The 21,744-nt window shown below is 53.1% G+C and overlaps 1 protein-coding gene across 1 annotated transcript; it reads left to right on the forward strand.

Annotated features, from left to right (window-relative positions):
- The first annotated feature begins 19,981 nt into the window (after positions 1-19,981).
- Positions 19,982-21,346, forward strand: CITED4 (Cbp/p300 interacting transactivator with Glu/Asp rich carboxy-terminal domain 4). The gene has a single exon (XM_014867332.3). The coding sequence runs from the start codon at positions 20,259-20,261 to the stop codon at positions 20,814-20,816; it is 558 nt and encodes a 185-aa protein (XP_014722818.1). The 5' UTR covers positions 19,982-20,258; the 3' UTR covers positions 20,817-21,346.
- Positions 21,347-21,744: the final 398 nt, after the last annotated feature.

Consider the following 21,744-nt stretch of genomic DNA (forward strand, 5'->3'; position numbering starts at 1 on the left):
CACTTCAGTGGCCTGGGGTTTGCCTGTTCGTCAGGGGCCCAGGGTTTGCTGGTTCGGATCCCAGGTGTGGACATGGCACCGCTTGGCAAGTCATGCTTTGGCAGGCGTCCCATGTATAAAATAGAGGAAGATGGGCACAGATGTTAGCTCAGGGCCAATCTTCCTCAGCAAAAAGAGGAGGATAGGCAGCGGATGTTAGCTCAGGGCTGATCTTCCTTAAAAAAATAAAACATTTCAGCATTCAGAACAGTACCTGGCACGTAGTAGGCACTCAGTAAAGGTTAGCTAGTCATCACCATCACTTTTTGTCACTTGGACCCCAGCACTAGCTTCCCAACTGGACTCCCTGGCTCCCGCCATGGCCACTTCCACGCCATCGTGATGCCACTGGTCAGAGTGATCTTTCTAAAGCCCAGATCTGACCATCCGTCTCTGCTCAAACCTGCAGTGGCTCCCTGTTGCCTACAAGAGCCAAAGGTCCCTCAAGGCCTTTGCTGACCCAGTCACCGCCACCCTCGCCAGCCCCGATTTCTGCCACCGCCCCCCCCCCCGTCCTCCAGCAATAGTCGGGAACCCTTTGTTCACAGCCCCGTGTCTTTGAACATGCAGCTGCCTCTGCTGTGACTTGTCCAGCAGCAAACTCCGACGGAGTCTCACATCCTCTGTGAAGCCTCCCTCCCCACCGGCGGGCTGGCCCCCTTCCTTGCACCCTGCCTGCTACCCTCACTGGTGCTCCTTCCGCCCCCGTTCCTGCAGCAGCCGACCCTGAGCCTGCCACAGGCAAGGGGCCGGGGGGAGCGATGATTGTCCACGATGGGTTTTTTTTATTGTTACTATAATTTAGATCAGCAAATGGATGCCCAGTGAGGTGAAGTCACTTGCCCAGGTCACTCAGTGGGTAAACACTGTGGCCAGGAGTGGACTCCAGGCTTGTCTGATTCAAAGTCCTGGGCTCAAATGCATATGCACACATACATAGAATTACTCTCACGGCCTGTTGGTGGGGGGTCCCCTTGGTTTTCCAATTGTTCCCTACTCAGGAAGGGACCCAGAGATAAGGACAGGGTTAAGGATTTAGGCCCAGAATAGGTCTTCACTTGTTTATTCAATAATTCTATAATTCATTCTCTCACTCATTCATTTACTCCCTCATTCATTCATTCATTTGCTCACTCATTCACAGTCGATCATTTCCACTTTCAATCTGTACTCCTGGCAGACTCAGACCCTACCCTCTAAGAGCTCAGAGTCTGTGGAGAGCCTGGCCAGGGGACAAGGTGGCACAGGCAGGGAGTGGAACCCAAAGGTCTTGCTGTGGACCTTGAAAGGTGAGAGGAGTTTACCAGGTGGCCCCAGGAAAAGGACAGCCCAGCCTGAGGCTGCAGCATGTGCAAAGGGCCAGAGGCTTTGAAACAGCCTGGAAAAACCTTAAGCAGACCTTGGAGAAGGAGGGTACCTGGGGGTGGCAGATGGGAGGAGCGGCAGGAGATCATTGAGGGAGAAGGTTGCAGACATGGGCAGGGGACCGAGGTCAAGATTAATTTGGGAGTTAGGTATGGAGCAGGGTTAACGTTTGGGCCGGGTTTAGCTTTAGAGATTAGAATTTTAAATTTGATTTTTTTTCTTTTTTTAAAGCTTGGTCCTGAGCTACCATCTGTTGCCAACCTTTTTTTTTTTCTTCTTCTTCTTCTCCCCAAAGTCCCCCAGCACACAGTTGTATACCCTAGTTGTAGCTCCTTCTGGTTGTGGCATGTGGTCTGATGAGCAGTGCCATGTCCGCACCCAGGATCCGAACCAGTGAAACCCTGGGCCGCCGCAGCAGAGCGCACAAACTTAACCACTCGGCCACAGAACTGGATTCTTTTTAACCTGTCTTTCCCGCAAGGATTCCGAGGGGCTCGTATGGGTGGTAAGGATCTGGGGTTACGGTTAGAGCCACTAAGAACCTAAGGACCAGAGATAGGCTTTAGGGTTGGGACTCAAGGTGCCTTGAAATCGAAGTACTGGAGGGAGCAAAACCAACATTTGCTGGGCACGGAGTCTCCCTTTTCCTCCTGTCTGAAGCACAGAGGTAAAGCTGTGTAATCTCGAGTCGTCACTTAACCCCTCTGGGCCTCCGAATGCCCACCAGTTAAACAGCTGGGCGGGTGAGGATGCCCTGCTGTGTGGTGCGCACCTTCCCTGGTCCAGGCACCACGCGCGGTCGAGATGTTCTCATCCGCTCTGGACACGACCCCCACGTGGAGCAGCATTAGAACAGCCTAGCCAACTCCCGGGCATCCAGTAGGCGCTCCATCGAGGCTGGCTCTCCCCTCTCCCCTCATTTCTCCGGGAGCCCCTTCTCGCCGGGCGGGCGGCCGGCCCAGATGTGCTGACTCACTGGTCTGGAAGGACGGGCCTCGCCGCGGCTGGGGGCGCCCCGGGCCCTGCCCCTCCCCGCCGGCCGGCCGGCGCGGCGCAGCCGGGGTCCCGAGCGCCGCGGGCAGGGAGCCGCGCAATTACGCTAATTACAGCCCGGCCTCCGCGGCGGTGGCTAGCGCGGCCACGCCGGCCCGAGAACGCCCCCAGCCCGGCCGAGCGTGGGAACCGCCGTGCCCTGCGCCCGGGGCGGGGGCGGCGGCGGCGGCGGCGTCGGGGGCCCGCCCGGGGGCCGCGATGGGCCATCAGCCCGCCCCGCCGCTCGCGCTAATGACACCGGGCGCGCTGGGCGCGCTCGCGCCTTTCATCTGACATCGCCTAGCGTCCCGCGCGCATTAACCCCGAACCCCCGCACCCGCTGGGAAGCAGCGGCGGGCCTGCAGCCCCATTTGCCCGGGGAAGCCGAGTGGCCAAGCTCTCTGGGAAGTTCCCACGCGCCGTGCCTTCGCTCATTCATTCTCGCACTCATTCCCTCCCTTCCTCACTCCTTCATTTACTCGCTAAACAAACGTTTGCTAAGTACTTTCTGCTGCTGTCTCCTTTCCTGTAAAATGGGAATAATAATACGTGCCGCACAGGATCGCTCTAAGGGTTAAGGTGGGCTTGGGGACGAAAGGGATGGCTCCTTTATGAAGTCCCTGTTCTGTGCTAGACCCATCTCAAATACACACTCGCTGGCTTGTTCTCACAACAGCCCCGGACGGGATAAAACCCTATTTTACAGACGGAAGCACAGAGAGGTGATGGGATTTGTGGAGGTCACACAGCAACAGGAGCGTCAGACTTCTGTCCTCCAAAGTAGTTCCCATGGCTCCACCACACAGTGAATACACAGTGAATGCCTGTGCACAGAATAGGGAAATAATAGCAGCTGCCATTTCTGGAGCACGTCTTCTGCGCCCGGCGCTGTGCTAAGTGCTGTCTGTGCACTATCTCATTTAATCCTTGCAACCACAACCTCAGATGCCAAGCAGTAGTATTTTATTCCCATTTTACAGATGAGGAAACTGAGGCTGAGGGAATAAGTCTCTTGCTCAAGGCCACATAAGCTGAAGTGGCTGAAGTGAGGGTTGAACCCACCAAGCCCAGCAGGGGCTCTGAGGCTCTCTGCCGCCCGCAGCTGACATAGAGCAGCTTCCTCTTCTCTTCTCTCAGTGTCTTTTCCAGCCTCAAGTTTAGGACGGCGAAATCTGTTGAATGCCTCTTCTCTGCCCACACCCAAGTGACCAGCTCCAAATACTCCGGAGACAGGTTAGAGGTGATTTGGTGCTGATGAAAGGGCGTGAGACAGAGAGGAGCAACCTGCAAGTTTAAACTCTCTGGGCGTCAGTTCCTCATCTATACAATGGGACAGCAGCCCCCATTCTGCCTCCCTCACAGCACTGTTGCTCATTTGTTCTTTCCTTCAGTGATTGCATTCATTCACTTAGAACATTTCTTGAGTGCCATCTGTGAACTTGGTGCCAGGGTGAGGGTGGCCAACTGTCCCGGACGGAGGGGTTCCAAGGATGCAGGACTTGGGGTGCTGAACCTGAGATAGTCCCAGGCAAACCAGGACGATCAGTCACCCTGCCTGTGTTGGGTGCTGGGGATTTGAGTGGTATCAGAGCCTGGCCTGGTCCCTCTGAGAACTGGAAATGCTCCTGCCCACGGGAAAGGATGCCCCATAGGAACTGTTGGCCCTGAAACAGGCAGAGGGCGAGGTGCCCTGGTAGTGTGCTGTGTTCAGCTTTTTCCCGGTCTCCCTGGCTCCAGGCCAAAGCAATCCTACCCATTGCCTGGCTGGGAAAGCCAAGGCTGACAGCCTGGCGGTGGCTTTCCCACAGCAGCTGCCGTGAGTCAGCGCCTGGGGGCAGGGGTGGGCAATCCCACCTCTACCCACTCCCTCGCTGTATGACCTTGAGCAAGCCACCTTACCTCCAGGAGCAGCCTCCCATCCTCACCCAGAAGGGGAGTGACTGCCCGGTGGGGTAGTGACCGCCTGTCACAGGAGGCCTTTCCAGGAACCTCCACTTCACCAGGAACTCCCCGTGAAGCAGCCTCCCCATAGGCGGGGGTGCCTGCCAAGAACTTGGTCACTGCTGGGTTCTTGGCAGTAGCCAGGTGAGGACATGCCAGGAAGAACCTAGAAAGATTGGCCTTGAAATCAGACAGAATGGACCTTAATCCCAGCGGGTGACTGGACCTCCTTTTCCTCACCTGGAGCATGAGGGCAACACCACCTCCCACTTCTGGATAGCGAGTGGGATTCTGAAGATGAAGGCATGAGTCAGGTGCTCAAGCACACCAGTTCCCTTCCTGCCCCGTTACTGGTCCCTGTGTTCCCCTGCCCAGCTGGCTGGCCTCACCCGAATGTCTTCTTCATCTGCTTCCTTCTTTACCCTCCATTCATTGGGTATCCATCATGTGCGGGTCATCTTAAGACCTCAGGTGGGGCAGGCGTATAAAAAAATGGAGTCTCCACGCTTTCATGGGAAGCTGTGGCGACTCCTGAGACCCCAGGGTAGTGGGGGAGAAAGAGTAGCCACAGCCGTCCCCCCCGGGAAAATAAGAGACCAGCTCCCTCACACCTCCCCTCTCTCCCACCATCACCCTCTGTCTGGACCCCTTTCCTTCCATCCTCCACCCCCACCATCACACCCCCTCCACCCCCGACTTCCACTAGGCGTGTCTTTTATCTACAACCAAGCACAGGGTCTCGCTCATTGTAGGCAGCAATAAATATGGAAAGAAGAGAGGAGAATCAGAAGGGAGGGGGTGGGCCTGAGTCTACGTTCAGGTTTGGGGGTTCATCAAAAGAATTCCTGCCCTCTCTGTGCTCAGACTGTGATATTCCCTCCAGAAAGGGAGAAGGCAGCAGAGGTGAGGACGTTAACTGGGTGAAGGTACATTCCACTGCCTTTCAGAGTCTTCCTGCCTCACGTCCTGCCCCTGTTTTACACCTTGTTGGTGGCCATCAGCAGCCCATCGCCCCTGGCGGGGGGTGGGGTGGGGCGGGCTGTGATTCGGAGTTATCCGAGACTGGGGCACAGACACCCAGGCATGGACATCAGCTTTGCTAGGAGCGTGGGTCTCCTCGAGGAAAGTCATTTCCTTGTGTGTGAGGAACTTGCCCAGATGACCTTGAAGTCCTACCAAAGGCAATCTAAGGATGCAGAAATTCTGAGATTTTGGGGTCTCCATATCCAGAAGCCGTGGTCTAAAGTTGCTCTGTTCAATGTGGTAGCCACGTGGCCACTGAGCACTTGCTATGTGGCTACTCCAAATTGTGCTTCAGTATAAAATAAACATCAGATTTCAAAGATTTAATACAAAAAATGTGAAATATCTTATTCATTTTTATATTGATTACATGTTGCAACGATATAATTTTGGATATACTGGGTTAAATAAAATTTATTAAAATTAATTTCACCTGTTTCTCTTTACTTTTAAAGAAAATGTCGGAGCCAGCCCGGTGGCACAGCAGTTAAGAACGCACGTTCCGCTTTGGCAGCTTGGGGTTCGTGAGTTCGGATCCTGGGTGCGGACATTGCACTGCTTGGCAAGCCATGCTGTGGTAGGCGTCCCACATATAAAGTAGAGGAAGATGGGCACGGATGTTAGCTCAGGGCCAGTCTTCCTCAGCAAAAACAGGAGGATTGGCAGTAGTTAGCTAAGGGCTAATCTTCCTCAAAAAAAAAAAAGAAAAGAAAATGTGGCTATTACCGCATTTACAATTTCATAGGTGATGCGCATTGTATTTGTATTGCACAGCACTGGCTAAAGAGGTGGCAGTCACCCAGCTAAGTCAAAACTTCTTCCCTGGCACCTGGGGCTGTCGGGTCTTACTCTCTTCCCAGGAGAGAAGAATCAGGCCTTGATCCCTTATGAGAAAGTGCTGTTTCCTCCCCTCACACATGAAGGCACCCCAAGTGTCCTGCTTTCTGGGGAGGTGAAGAGCAGAGCCCGTCCTCCAGGGCTGTCCTCCCTCCACAAGGAAGACAGAATGCAGACGTGACTGGGAAATTCCTTTCCAGGCTGCCTTCCAGCCCAGCAAGAGCCAGGCCGGCCCACCCAGAGGAAAGCCCTGGCGGCTCCTTCCTGCCTGGCCCAACCCTGGCCCTAAGTCTGAGCCAGGCTCCAGGCGGCGGGGGGGTGGGGTGGAGGGGCGCACCCACATCCCACAGTCTTCAGCCAGGACTGCACCAGGCTGGGCATTCAAGGGGCATTTGATTCCCCCCCAGGGAATTCACACACCAGCAGAGGAGGCGCGTCACACCCAGGGGTAACTGGAGATGATCACTCAGCCTCCATCTGCTGGGAAACAGATCTCCGATGAGATAGGGGCAGATCTGGGCCCTGTTTCTCCATGCCCCACCCCCACCAACATCCCATCCCCCTTTTGAGAGGGAAATAAAGAACAGGGCACAGTGGTTGACAGTGAGACCTTAGCACTCCTCCAGGCACACAAGTTTCAACCCCACTTTGGCCAGCTGCTTGCTGTGTGGACCCTGAGCACTAACCTCGCTGGGCCTCAGTCTCCCCATCTGTAAAATGGGAACAATCACAGTACGAACCTTGCAGGGTCATTGTAAGAACTCGATGAGATGATGCGTGTCCAGTGCCCGACAGAGGAAGGGCTCACCGAACGTCAGCTACTGTTACTATTATTAATAATAACAGAATGGTTTCTCATTCAGGTACTTCTTTTGGTGACTGATCAGCCAAAACAAGGCTGCCACAGGGGACTTCTCAGGGACTCTAAGAACCAGTCATTGGAACGCAATTTGACTTGAAAGGGGTTTTGTGGGGAGTTTGGTGTACTGGTTCATAAAGAGCAGCCACACCTCTCTTGACAGTTTGAACTGGTCCCCTCTGGTGAGTGTTGGCTGGTCAGGTCCTTAGACAGTATAGACTGGGGCGGGCAGCAGGGGGCCAGGAGGGCCCCGCCCCTGACCAGCCCCTTCCTGTGCTCCCCCTCCCCCCACACAACAGGCCTCTGGGCCAGGAGGGGCGGGCGAAGTGGAAGGAAAAAGTGGCTGGAGAACCTTAGAGGGTGGTTTTTAAAATTCCCCTCAGTCACCTGCGAAATGAAGCAGTGGGAAGGGTAATGCTCCCATTTCCCTTAATATTCCTGTCTAAAACTGGATTTTCAACAATAAGCGGATTTTTTTGTAAGTCCCAGAAGGAGTCTATCATCCCAGCAATTCCAGATCCTCAAATGGACAAACTCATCAACAAAATAGCCATATTAGCAGGTAATCATGGAAGACAAAGTGTTGCGCCCTAATTTTTCTACCTTCAAATTGTTGTATTCAGGTAACTTTGTCAACCGCACGTCCTTGAGACAAGACAATACTTTACTCCAAGATGACACCCACTTGGGTTTTTTGGTGCTAAAATGGGCTTCCTTTTATGAGGTGTGGAAGTAGCTGGTAGTTGCTTTGGGTTCTGTTGGTTGGCTGGTTAGGCTATTTTGTATGTCCTGACTTGGTGAAATAAAAAATTGGCCAAATCAGTTCCTAGAATTTGGGAGGGGATGGGTTTGCTGATCCAAAGGTCTGGGAACCACTGACCAGGTCCATCCTCCTACCCACCGAGGGCATTCCACTGTCCTGCAGGGCTGTGCCCTCAGAGCCATGGCCTTCGGGAATCCTCGCAGCCACACCCCTGACGAGGGGGCTCCTCCCGCTCCTGGCAACGAAGCAGTCACGTTTCCAGAGATACCATATCACCCTCAGACGCCTCTGCCTCTGAAGAAATTCCTCCCGTTGAACTGAAACCCAGTCATGTTGAGATTCATTTTCAGAGGTCACTCAGAACTTTCCAGTCTCACTGCCTAGGGACAGCCATTCAGAGATCAGAAGGCAGTGTGATTAAGGGGCCCTAGAGGCTTCCCTTCTCTGGGCTAAGCATTCTAGTCCCTTCCTTGGAGGGCCTCCGCCCCACCCGCCCCTCAATCGCGTGGATCCCCCCAGGAGCGCAATGTGAGAGGCAGAGCAGTGTGGTTGGTAAACGGGTGGGCTCTGGGGTCAGACAGCCTTGGTATGAATGCTGGCCACACCTCTTTCTGACTGTGTGACCTTGGGCGGGTTACTGGAGCTCTCTGTGCCTCAGTTTTCAGTTTCTTCACTTCGAAGCAGAGATAATAACAATGCCAACAGGATTGTTGTGTTAGGAGGATGAAGTTAGTCAACACAAGCTAGGCCTTAGAACAATGGCTGGCACAGCATTGCACTCGGCACGTGTCATCTAGGATGTGCTGTGTGGTCCTGCCCTCTCCCCCATCACCAGTTAATTGGTCCCACGGGGCACCTGACCCAAGCTGGGCCAACAAGTCTTTTCCCAGGGATTTTAGACCTGGGATGCAGAGAAAGGAGTCAGTTTTCTCCATTAGCTGAAGGTGCAAGGTGTAAAATTCAGCCATGTTTCCCACACCATGAAGAAAATCAGTATACTATGAAAGAGAAAAAGGTAATGTTCAGAAAAAAGCAAAGACAAGACACAGAGAGAGAGAGTTCTGGTTTCGGTTGCTCCTAAAGACCAGCTCCACCCCAGCCCTTCGTATAACTTCACTGTTTGTCTCACTTAGCTTTGGCTGCATAACAACTACCTCAAAACTTAGGGCTTGAGGGGGCCGGCCCAGTGGTGTACTGGTAATTTCATGGGCTCTGCTTGGGTGGCCCAGACTTCACAGACCAGGATCCCTGGCAGGGATCTAGCACCACTCGTCAAGCCATGCTGTGGTGGCATCCTACATAAAGTAGAGGAAGATTGGCACGGATATTAATTCAGGACTAATCTTCCTCACCAAAAAACAAAACAAAACAAAACAACACAAAAAACAAAACTTGGGGCTTGAAGCAGCAATCACTTACCAGCTCTTATATGCTACGATTTGGCTGGGCTCTGCTGGTATCTCCTGGGTCCAATCACACAATTGCATTCAGCTGGCAGCTTGACCAGGGCTGGATGGTCCAGGATGGCCTGAAGGTGACCTCGCCTTTACTGAATGTGTGCCACGTGCCAGGCACTGTAGGAAATGCCAGAGTGGAGAAAATGAACATTTACTGGGCTCCAACTTTGTGTTAGGCCAGTGATGCAAATTGTAGGTGTATTATCTCACTTAATCCTCCTGATTACATGGTCAGAGAGTTGTTATTATTATCACTCCCATTTTACAGATGAGGAAACTGAGGCTCAGAGGGGGGATAACCTACCTAAGATTTCAAGACCCAGAGGAGCAGAGCTGGAATTCAGGCCCAGGAGTCTTGAGTTTCTGCAGAGCCCGTACTCTTGTACTGTGCCATCCTGGTCTTTCCACATCAAAGAGGCAAATTCGGCCCTACCCTCACGTGCCTTTAGTGTCCTCAAGGGGACTGAGTGGACAGCACCCAACAGCATAAGATTCACCGCCATTCATTCAGCAAATGTGCCCCATACCTCTCTTGTGCTAGGCACTGTGTTAGGTTCTAGACATGCGGAAATGACTCAGACGCAGGATGCAGAAGAGGAGCGTGGAGTAGGAAATGATTAATCATGCATGGTTTGGGCTCAGCATTGACTCTTTTATCAGCCTGATTCTTAAGGGATGGGTGATGCTGGTGAGGACATGCAGTTCAGGCCAAACTCCCGTTCCCACCGATGTGCAATGTCTCAGGGTCCCAGTTACACAGTGATCAGAGGTAAAGTGATCATCGGGGGAAGGTCAAGGGCTCTCGGGCCATCCTGTGAGCCTGGCTACAAAACTGAGCACAGGCCACCTGTTCACAGGATACCTGTGAATGCCAGGTCAAAGCTAGCAGTTTCCAGGGTGAGGTGACACCCTTGTCATCTTCTGAGGCAGCTCAGGAATTTCTGAGCCCAAGGAAGCCATTTCTGCCAGTCCAGAGTTGGGATGCTCAGAGACACAGCATCCACGTGCCCAGAGCCCTCTCCCCAGTGGGCAGGCAGGAGCACTGGGGAAGCAGGGTGTGCAGTGGAAGGAGCCTGACCTCAGAAGGAGCCAGATCCTGCCGTGACTCCTAGCTGTGTCACTTTCTGGCTGTGTTCCCACAAGCTGGAGGTGTACTCTTCCTGAGCACCCTTCTCATCACCTGTGAAACAGGGAGAAAACTCCCTGTCTTAACCAACACTTTTTGTGTTTCTCTAGCTAGCTTAAGCAAAGTGAGGTCTCTATGAGCGGGAGACCAGGGCACCTCCTGGAACTCCAGGGCACAGGGCCCCGTGAGCCTGGCTCCACGCCTGTAAAGCCATCAGAAATTCAGGCAGGACTCCCTCTCCGGCTCCCACCTCATCTCTTTTCCCTCTGTGCTTGCTTCGCTCTTCTCCCTCTGCAGACAAGCTTCTTTCATTTGTCCAGTACCTGTCACAAAAGCCAGCTGTCCCCAGAGCTCACACATAGGATTATAGGAGGTCCCAGCCTCAATCATTCTGGCTGCTTTCTTTCAGCCCCAATTCTAAACTCCTGGGAGAAAGAATCTGGTCCAGCTTGGGCCTAAGGTCCATCACTGTGGTCTATGGCACAGGTGGCCATGTCCACGAAAGGTGGGTCGTATAGCACAACTGGGGACCCCCATGGGTGAAGCGAGGAAGGGGCACTTCTCAGAGGAGTGTCATCATGAGCTAGGCAGATCCCCCCAACAATTATCATGAGGATTAAATAAGACAATGAACATTAACCACTTGGCACCTAATAGGCATGCACTTCAGGGGAGGGCCTTAGGTCAGAGTCCCAAGAAGGAGGGCTCAGGGAGAAGAGGGGCGAGGAAGAGAAAGGGGCGAGTATAGAAGGATGCGGTCTCAGCCTGGCCCACGGCAGCTCTGATGCCCCAGCTGCCCTGCAGAGTCAGTCTCACCTGGAGGCAAGGGGACTAGTCTTTTGTACGCCTCACCAGTTGGTCCCCAGGAGTGTGGGGGAGGGGAGGCTTCCCTTTGGCTGAGGGCACTTCTCAAGAGAAGAGGGCAGCTGTGATTGCTTGCAGCTAACATGCCACGGCAGCTGGGAGGCGGACGCGCCAGCCGGGAAAGGGGACTCGGGTGGGGCACGAACAGCATCCATTACAGGGAACCTCCAGTAAACACATATGGGCACTAGTTGCCTCTTGTCTTTGTCTCACCCTTTTACAGGTTTAAGAGTAATATTAAATTATATTTTGTGGGTTTTTTTTTTTTTTGAGGAAGATTAGCCCTGAGCTAACTGCTGCCAAGCCTCCTCTTTTTGCTGAGGACTCTCCTCTTTTCTTGATTCTGTTCTGTAAAGTGTAAAGTGTTCTGTAAAGTGAGTGAAACACCTCCTGCCTTTTCTCCTTCTTGGGTTGTTGGGAGAAGATGTAGAAAGCTCTGCACAGACGGTTTGCAGTGTTATAAGTGCTGCCTTTCAAGGGCCGTCACCATTCACGCCTGATCTCTCCCTCTCCAGAAACAAATGGCCATTATTCTGGCCCCACCCAACTACCTGGTACTTCTTGAACTTCTCCCTGGACATTCACGCCTTGGTGCTTTCATTCAAAAGCTGTGCTGTTCACTAAGAAAGCCTGTTTCCCTGCCTTCTTCATTGTCCAGATCCTGCCCGTCTAAGAAGGCTCACTCCTCCATGACGTCTTCCCGCCCCTCCCGAGCACTGCATCTCTGGGGTCTGCTTTACCCCTGGGAATGTCTCCCTCCCTGCACTCTGAGCTCCTTTCCCTGGTCCAAACTGTTAATTCCAACGTCACACGGCACTGTCGGGTGCAGACCAGGCCCTGTGCTGGGCAATGGGGCTTCAGAGTGGAGGGAGACCCCATCTCTACCCTCAAGAGGACCCCCATCTAGTGGGATCAGAGAGACCAAAAAGCACCTGATCACTGACCTACAGGTTAGGGGAACAGAGTGGTTAGGTGCACCTGGCCTTGAATCTCAGGATGCAAGGAACGGGAGCCTAACTACAGTGGCTTAACTAAATAGGGCATATTTTTCCCAAATAGTAAGAAGACCAAAGTAGGTCCTCCAGGACTGCCTCAGAGGCAGGCTCCTCCTGGATTCCACTCTGCCATCCTTAGCATGTGCCATTTTTCTCATTTGTAAAATGGGAATGATGGAATTTTCCTTATAGGGCTGTTGTAAAGATTAAGCAAGTTGACATATGTAAAGAGCTTAGAACAGGATCTGGCACATATTAAGTGCTCTGTACAGACCTGCTATTTTTATTATTATTATTGTTATTGTTATTCTGTCATACTGGAAAAATGACTGCTGGCCCTCCAAGTGTCACATCTTCATCCCTGTCATGAAGGGAGGAAAGGCAAAGCACAAAAAAAGTGAGTGCTGGCTGAATCCATCTGTTTTTTGTTTTTTCTTAAGATTTAATTTTTTCCTTTTTCTCCCCAAAGCCCCCTGGTACATAGTTGTGTATTCTTCGTTGTGGGTCCTTCTAGTGGTGGCATGTGGGACGCTGCCTCAGCATGGCTTGATGAGCAGTGCCATGCCCTCGCCCAGGATTCAAACCAGCGAAACACTGGGCCACCTGCAGCAGAGCGTGCGAACTTAACCACTCCGCCACGGGGCCAGCCCCATATTTGTTTGTTTGTTTGTTTGTTTTTAATTGAGGTGAAATCCATATGAAACCAGCAAAGAGTCAGCCATTGATGATTAAGTTGCTAGGAACGAAAGGTTTTTTCCTTTTTGCAATTACTGATTATCGCTTTTAGCTGTGTAGCTCACCCATTGTTAACTGCTGTTTAGGCAATATGCTGTCTGACTCCCACTAGGCTCCTATAGATAATAGCTCCCTGGAGCGGGGTCACCATGGTAATGGGTGTTTGAGCTGTTTCTCAGGAATTAGAACTCCTTTGTCCACTCCAGGCCGGTTGAGACCACCAACCCATCAGCTGGGCCCATGCAGATGTCCGATAGGCGACCTTTTGATGTGAAGAGGCTAAAAACTCCACCCTCCGATCATGCTCACACCCCCATTTTGTGAGCATGCGTCCTGTGAAGGGGCACCGAGTCTGACTACGCTTGCGCACATCATCAGTTACCTCACCTCCAATCACCTGTCTCCACATTTCAGACTGCCTTGCCCCTCATCCCATAAATTTCCCTGAGTCCCTGTGTTCGTGGAAGTGGATTTGAGACTCACGCTCTTGCTTCCTCCCATGGCTGGGTTGTGATTAAACTCTCTCTCTGCTGCAATCTCATCATCTCAGTGTTTGGCTTTCTGGGCGGCGGGCAAAAACGAATCTGGCACGGTAACACATCTAACATGAAATTAACCATTTTAAAGTGAACCTTTCAGTGGCATTTAATAGTTCAATGTTGTGCAACCACCAACTATGTAGTTTCAAAACGTTATCACCCCAAAAGGAACCCCCGTACCCATTGATCACTTGCTCCCCATTCTCCCCTACCCCCAGCCCCTGGCAACAATCAATCTTCGTTTTGTCTCTGTGGATTTATCTATTCTGAGTAATTCCATCCATTTAAAGTGCTTTCTGGGAAGCCCCACTGAACCTCTTCTTCTCACTTCTCATTGGCCAGGAAAGTGTCTGATTTTTGGCTGGGCACCTTGCTGCCCCCCACAAAATCAGCATTCTGCCATTCTACATTCTAACTTATTGAGCACCTAACCATATTTTATTGATTCTCAGACCCATGAATTCTTTTTTACATTTTAACTTTTCTGAAATAAGAATCGTCTTATAACTGATACTATCTCATTTTTAATGAAATACAGCATGTGTCAAGCACGGTTCTAGGTACTGGGGATAAATCAAAAAATGAAACAGACAAAGTTCCCTGCCCTCATGAAGCTGACATTCTAGTAGCGGGGAGATCAACAATTAAACATAATAAATAAGTGATTTATTTAATGTGTTAGAAAATAATAAATGCTGAGAAAAAATTAAAAGTAGAGCAAAGTAAGGTCCTTTTGGGGGATGGACTAAGGACTGGTTGCTGTATGAATGTATCAGTTAGCTATTGCTGTGTAACAAATTATCCCAAAACTTGGCAGCTTAAAAGAATGAACATTTATTATCTCAGTTTCTGTGGGTCAGGAATCCAAGGGTGGCTTGGCTAGGTCATTCTGGCTCAAGGTTTCTCACAATGTTGCAAACAAGATGTCAGGGGGGCTGTGCTTATCTGGAAGCTGAGCTAGGGCTGGAGGATCCGCTTGGGAGATGGCTCACACGTATGGCTGTTGGCAAAAGCCCGGCTGTTGGCAGGAAGCCTCAGTCCCTTGTCATGTGGGCCTCACCATACGGCTGCTTGAGCATCTTCCCCACGTGTCAACTAACTTCCCCAGAGCAGGTGACTCAAGAGAGAGAGCAAGGAGAAACCCACGGGGTCTTTTATGAGCTATTCTTGGAAATCACTTCTGTTACATTCTATTCGTTAGAAGTGAGTCACTGTGTCCAGCCCACGTTCAAGGAGAGGGGAATTTAAGGAGGAGCATCAAAGAATTTGTGGACGTTTCTGGAAACCGCTACAACTACATAGGGTAGTCAAAATTAAAGAAAGGTAATATTTGAGCAAAGACATGGAGGAGGTGAGGGACTCAGCCACGCCGCTCTGGGGGCAAGAGAGGGGAGTGTTCTGGGCAGAGGAAGCAGCCGCACTGTTGGGGCAGGAGCTTGCCGCATGCTGGGAAAGAAGAAGGAACACTGGGCGGCAACTAAGGGGACTGCCACACTCCTTTCCTCCATTACTAGCTGAGTGACCTTGAGCAAGTCACTTCTCTCTCTGAGCCCCGTTTTCCTCCTCTGTGAAATGAGAGTGATGGAAGTAACTACACACAGGTTTATTACGGGGATTAAATAAAATAATACAGATCTTCCCTGATTTATGATGGGGTTACATCCCCATAAACCCATTGTAAGTTGAAAATGCATTTAATACATGTAACCTACTGGCCATGGTAGCCTAGCTCAGCCCACCTTAAACATGCTCCGAACACTTCCATTAGCCTGCAGTTGGGCAAAATCATCTAATACAAAAAGTCTATTCATAATACAGTGTTGAATATCTCCTGTAATTTATTGAATACTGCACTGAAAGTGACAACAGAACTGTTGGATGCAGACAGAGTGATTATAAGCTGTCTCTTGTTTACCCTTGTGATCATGGGTCCCACTGGGAGCCGCGGCTCGCTGCCACTGCCCATCCTCAAGGGAGAGTGTCATACTTCATATCGCTTCCCTGGGGAAAGACCAAAACTCAAAACCAGAAGTACTGTTTCTACTGAATGGTTATCGCTTTCACATGGTAAAGCTGAAAAGTCAAAAGTCGAACCACCACGAGCAGGAACCATCTGAAAGAGCAGAGCATCCAGCCCATGTCTGGTACATAGTAAATACTCAGTAAACGTCCCTTAGTGTTATTCTTGTTACAATCAGGTGCAGTAGCCTCTTTTTTAACATCTGAGCATCGGGTACAGTGGTGCAAATCATCAGCTGGGGGCTCTTGGAGGACATGGCCCCTAGGGCACCTGGTAGAAACGTCTTCCCTCCTCTGCGACCTGGAGGAAAAGCTGAAGAAGAGAGGAACTTTGTCTGCCAGTCAGAGCCTGGACCCCAGGTCTCAGAGCAGTCTCCAGGTTTGAGTGCCCAGCCTGCCAAGCTGCTGGCGTGGGGATGGGGGCTGCTCAGCCAGGGACTGAGGAGTCAGCTCAGAGGTTCTAGAGCGTGTTCTCCCCCAGGTACCTCTCTTGAGCCCCCCAGTCTCAGTCAATCCAAGGACAAGTATTTGCTGAGCCCTGCCTCAGTCTTGCTTTGCCTTGGCTAGTGGAAATGGGGCAGTCAGCAAGAGCAAAACCCAAGGGATTCTGCCAACCAGGACCTGGGGTCTTTGGAAAGGGCAGAAGCCACTTGGGGTCAATCCTTCTGTATGTCCTCAAGAAGAGGAACTGGACACAAGGAAGGAGAGGGAAGAACTGCATCCTCACTTGGTGGCAAGATGGTTGCTAGGATCCACCAGTTCTTTCCATTGGTGAGCGCCCACCTGGGTCAAGGACCACTGTGGCCTTGTTAATTCATGCCAGGTGAACTCAAGGGCTCCTCCTGACCGCCCCCACCCCCCGATGGGCTCATAAAGATGTGGTTCAGGGTGAAAGAAGCTTGGATCAGTGGGGAGGGCTCTGCTCTAAGGACTACAAACATCGCTTCCGACACTGGCTCCACCACGCACACTGTGTGACCTTAGCCAACTTCCTGAGTTATTTTCTGGGCCTCGGTTTCCTTCATTGTCAAAAAGGATAATAATTTCTGCTCTGCCTAACTTATTCAGTCAACAGCTACTTAAGTCCTTACTATGTGCCCAGAACTGTTCTGATGCCTTAGAAATACTGTGCAGAACAAACAAGACATTGAAGACCTCTGCTCTCAGGGAGCTGACCTGCTAGTGGGGAGACAGCCTGAAAAACTGCCAAGTGGTGGTAGACGCTAAGAAGAAAAGCAGAATAAGGTGAGTGGATAGAGAAGGATGGTCAGGGTAGTTCTCGATGAGGGGTGACTTTTTTAAATGGAGATCAGAACCAGTGAAGGAGTGGATCTTGCAGATGTCCAAGGGAAGAACATTCCAGGCCGAGGGAACAGCAGGCGCCCCAAGAAATGAAGGTGCCTGGGTGGTTCAAGGCAGAGCAAGGAAGCAGTTCATGGGAATGCTAGAAACAAGCAAGGTCCAACCAGAGCGATGCTTTCACAGCGTGTGTCTGATCATATGTCGCTCCTCTGCCAAAGTCCTTATGGGGCCCTCCAAGGCCCCACGTGATCTTCTTCCCTCTTCCCTCTGTGACCTCCTTGCTCCCCACCCCCAAGCTCCCTCTGTGCCAGTCCCACCCCTCCTGGCTGTTGCTCACACCTGCTTTGAGGCTTGACCCTAACTCAGGGGCTCAGAATCATCTGCACGGCTTATTAAAATGCAGATGGCTGAGCCCCAGCCTAGTTACTGGTTCAGAAACTGGTTGAGTCTGGGTGACACAAGATGGTTGCTAGGACCCACCAGTTCTTTCCATTGGTGAGTGCCCACCAGGGTCAAGGACTACTGTGGTCCTGTTAATTCATGCCAGGGACCCCAGAATGTTGCATTTCTAACAAGGTGGCTGATACTACAGTTTTAGAAGCACACTCCAGTTGTTCCCTCTGCTGGGAGCCACTCTGGCCCAGGCACCACATGGCTAGCGCCTTCTCCTCCTTCAAGTCTCTGCTCAAACCTCATGGTCCTAATGAGGCCTACTCTGACCATCCTGTGCAGTACTGCGGTCTGCTCCCCTGGACCCCCAATCTCCTCCCTACTCCCTACTCTATTTTTCCTTTCCTCCATAGTACCTACCACTTTCTAACATGTGAGTAATTTTACTTAGTTTATTGTTAACTATATGTCCCCAAGTACCTAAGAAGGTTTCTTAACCCAGATTCCATGAACCCCTGAGGACCCCATGGATCTCCCAGAGATCTGCTAGCCCACTGAATTTATATCCAATCATTCGTGACCATGATGTCTGTAGCTTCTATTAGATTCTCAAAGAATTACTCGAGCCTGAAAGCTTAAAATCCACTAGTAGAGTGCTCAATAAATATTTGTTGGCTAAACTAGAGAACTTTTTAAGCACTATTCACACACACACACACACACACACACACTTCTCTCTTTTTTTTTTGAAGGAAAACTGTTTAGTGGCACAATGGCTCCCAAATGTTGGTGTCCATAGATTGACTATGTCAGAATGACAGTGGTGCTTTTTTTTTTTTTTGAGGAAGATTAGCCCTGAGCTAACATCTGCTGCCAATCCTCCACTTTTTGCTGAGAAAGACTGGCCCTGAGCTAACATCCGTGCCCATCCGCCTCTACTTTATATGTGGGATGCCTACCACAGCATGGCTTGCCAAGCGGTGCCATGTCCGCACCCGGGATTGGAACCCCCGAACCGCGGGCCAACGAAGCGGAACGCGTGCACTTAACTACTGCGTCACCGGGCCAGCCCCTCAGTGTTGCTTTTTAAAAATACAAATTCTTATGCTTCAAAATACCCTCAGAGCGTCTGAGTCAGGAGGTTTGGGTGGGGCCAGAGAGTCCATATTTTTCAGCTCCCCCCCCCCCCCAACACACACACCTCCAGGTGAGTCTGAGGGGCAGCCAGGTTTAGGAATTTCTGTGTGAAGCCTTCACTGGAGAGGGATTCAGGGGAATCAATTCCAGTGTGCTGCTTTTACACTTTGAAAAAAATGTGATCACATCCATGGTCGCTGTGACCTTCCCCCTAGTTCTCAGGGTGACCAGGCAGGGATTACAATCTCCTTTTCACTGAGCAGAAAGCTGAGGCCCTGTGGAACCAGGTGACACCTCCCTCCCCACACTCGTCGGTCATACTGCCTGTGAGCGGTGGAGACGCGATTAGAACTCTCGCTCTAGGGTGCCCCCTCTGCACCAACTGGATAAACCCAAGTTCCAGGAAATCCCAAGGACACTACGGGGAAGGGGAGCCAGGGAAGGGAAGGGCAAGTGACAAACACGTGGAGGGCAAGGTTCAGGGAGGCTGTCTCCTGACCACTGGGAGAGACTCCAGCTGCTCTAAGGACACAGGCATTCACATGCTAACTTTGGCTGTGTGTCCTGCCAGGTCTGCCACTTTCCCTTTGTGTGCCTCAGTCTCCTTATCTGCATAGTAGGGCTGGTAATCCATACCCTGCCCCCAATAAGATGCTCGTAGAACGTAAGGCACTCTAAACATCCAAGTTATTATAATTGTTATCAAGGGGAGGTGCAACATCCCCAACTCGCAAGATCTTTAGGGACAGAATTAAATCGAGCCTTTCATTCATTTCAGGTGCATTTTTGAGCACCTACCATGTGCCAGGCATTTAACCTTCACAACAACCCAGTGGGGTTGGTACTGCTGTTGTCCCCATTTCACAGATGAAGAAACTGAAGCTCAGGGGAATGAGTTGCAATTCGTTGGATCATCTGTTCATTCACTCAACTTTTTCTAAAAGCCTGTTCTGGGCCAGGCTCTGGGCCAAGCGCACCAAGATGAACAAGTCCTTCAGGAGACATGCCCACAAATTACTCTAGTAACAATTCAGTACATGCTTCCACAGACAAGTGAGTGGGAGCCGGAGCAACTGGCTCCCCTGGGGTTGTGGGAACGGGTAGCTGACATTCTGAGCGACCTTGCACCGCTAAGGTGCCTGGGTCCTCCGCAGAGGTGGCAATCACAAGGCCTGGCTGGGTTCGAGTCTCGCTTGTCAAGGATTTGCTGCGTATTCCCAGGAAACCCATTCTGCCACGGAGCCTCAGTCTCCATCTGGAAAAGTAAGAGATGGGGTTTGTGATGCTGCAGCTCTGGGGACCTAAACCTCTGGCCCTCCCACCCCACCTTCTGGTGAGTTCAAGCTTGGTCCCAGCCAGACCAAGCCCCTTGGAAAGCGCCAAACACCCCGCCCCAAGGCAGCATTCTAAAGCCCGCCTAACGGCTCGGGGTCCAGAGGGAGAAGCTCCGACAGAGGCGGGGCCTCCCGGGGGCGCGGCCCTGCCAGCCCCTCCTCATTCAGCCAATGAGCGCCCGGGGGCGGGGCAGCCCCGCCTCTGGATATAAGAAGCCGCGGCGTCTCAGGCGCGGCACGGAGATTGCCGAGTCCAGCCGGGCGTGTGCGCGGTGTCCTCGTTGCCCCAAGCCGGCGCCACGGGGCGCACAGGAGCCCTGAGTTCGGTGCCTCCTGGGCTGGGCAGGAGCACGGGTCCGGTTCGGTTTTCCTTTGCCTGGCTGGACTGCAGGGAGGGCACGGGACCCGGATCCCTCGCCGCAGAGGAACAGCCGGCCGCGACCAGGGGACGCCCGCGCTGACCCTCCGCTCGCCGCCTCCGCAGGCAGCCGGCCCGCGGTCATGGCAGACCACCTGATGCTCGCCGAGGGCTACCACCTGGTGCAGAGGCCGCCGCCCGCCGCGCCCGCCCATGGCCCTCATGCGCTCCGGACGCTGCAGCCGTACGCGGGCCCGGGCCCTGACAGCGGGTTGCGGCTGCGGCGGACTCCGCTGGGCCCGCCGCCGCCCCCACCCAGCGCCCTGGCGTACGGGGCTTTCGGGCCGCCGGCCGCCTTCCAGCCCTTTCCGGCTGTGCCTCCGCCGGCCGCCGGCAGCGCGCACCTGCAGCCCGTGGCGATGCTGTACCCGGGCCGCGCACCTGCGCCCCCCGGCGCCCCGGGAGGGCCCCCGGGCCTGCAGCCGCTGCCCGGCGCCCCGGCCCCGCCGCCGCCGACCCCCGCGCACGCCCTGGGCGGCATGGACGCCGAGCTCATCGACGAGGAGGCGCTGACGTCGCTGGAGCTGGAGCTCGGGTTGCACCGCGTGCGCGAGCTGCCCGAGCTCTTCCTGGGCCAGAGCGAGTTCGACTGCTTCTCGGACTTGGGGTCGGCGCCGCCCGCCGGCTCGGTGAGCTGCTGAGCGCGGCCGGGCCCCTGCCTGGCGTGCCCGAGAGGAGACGGGGGTCTGACTGCGCGCCAAGCGTCTGGACCCCGCGCGCACCCTCCGTGAGGGTGGAGGCAGCGGGTTAGTGCACCGAGCCCACCCCGGGCTGAGACGCCTGGCCTCACTCCAGGCTCCGCCTCCTGCAGGGTGACAGTTTGGCTTCACCTCTCTGACCCCGAGCCTCGGCGGTAAAGGGAAGGGGACTAGACCCCCTTCCGGACTCCCCGTTCTTGGATTGTGTCCTTTCCTCTCGGACTCTTCCCCACCCCACCCCCCAATCTGAGCCATTCCAGGCCTCTGCCTGATTCCCCTCTCTCCTTGTGCAACCCACTGCGGTCACTGGGTCCCTGGAGCCGCTAGACCTGGCCTCACCCCCGCTGCCTGGCCCTGAGGTCGCTGGGCCTCCCGCCTGAGGAGGGGAGGACTGCACAGCCGGAACCCCCCCCCCTGGCGTGGAGCAGCGGCCCATCTGGCCTCCAAAACCAAAATAAAACTGGATCACTTTACTGGCTTGTGTTTTCATTTCCTTCTCACTCCAACCCTCCACTCTATGTAGCTTCTGGAGTCCTGAGGTTGTTGGGGACTCTGGGTGGGATGGAGGCCACAGCCCATGGCAGTGCCCAGGAGAGGAAATTGACAGTTTCTTTCGAAAATATCTGTGGGTTGTGCAATTGTTATGTCATAATCTGTAAGGCAGAGGCTGCCACCGCCGGATGGCAGGGTAAGCCAAGGGCACCAACGTGGGGCTCCCCAGCTCCTGGGAGGGCTGGGGGCTGGGTGGGCTGCCCTCACCTGTTTGCTCAGGGCAGCATGGAGGCCGGAGGAGAGCTGGGTGGTACCTGGGTCAGACGGCCCTGGCATTCAACTGTGGTTCTCCTTGTCTAAGACACCATACATCTGGATT

Source organism: Equus asinus, chromosome 5, assembly GCF_041296235.1.
Source record: "Equus asinus isolate D_3611 breed Donkey chromosome 5, EquAss-T2T_v2, whole genome shotgun sequence".
Lineage (NCBI taxonomy): Eukaryota > Metazoa > Chordata > Mammalia > Perissodactyla > Equidae > Equus > Equus asinus.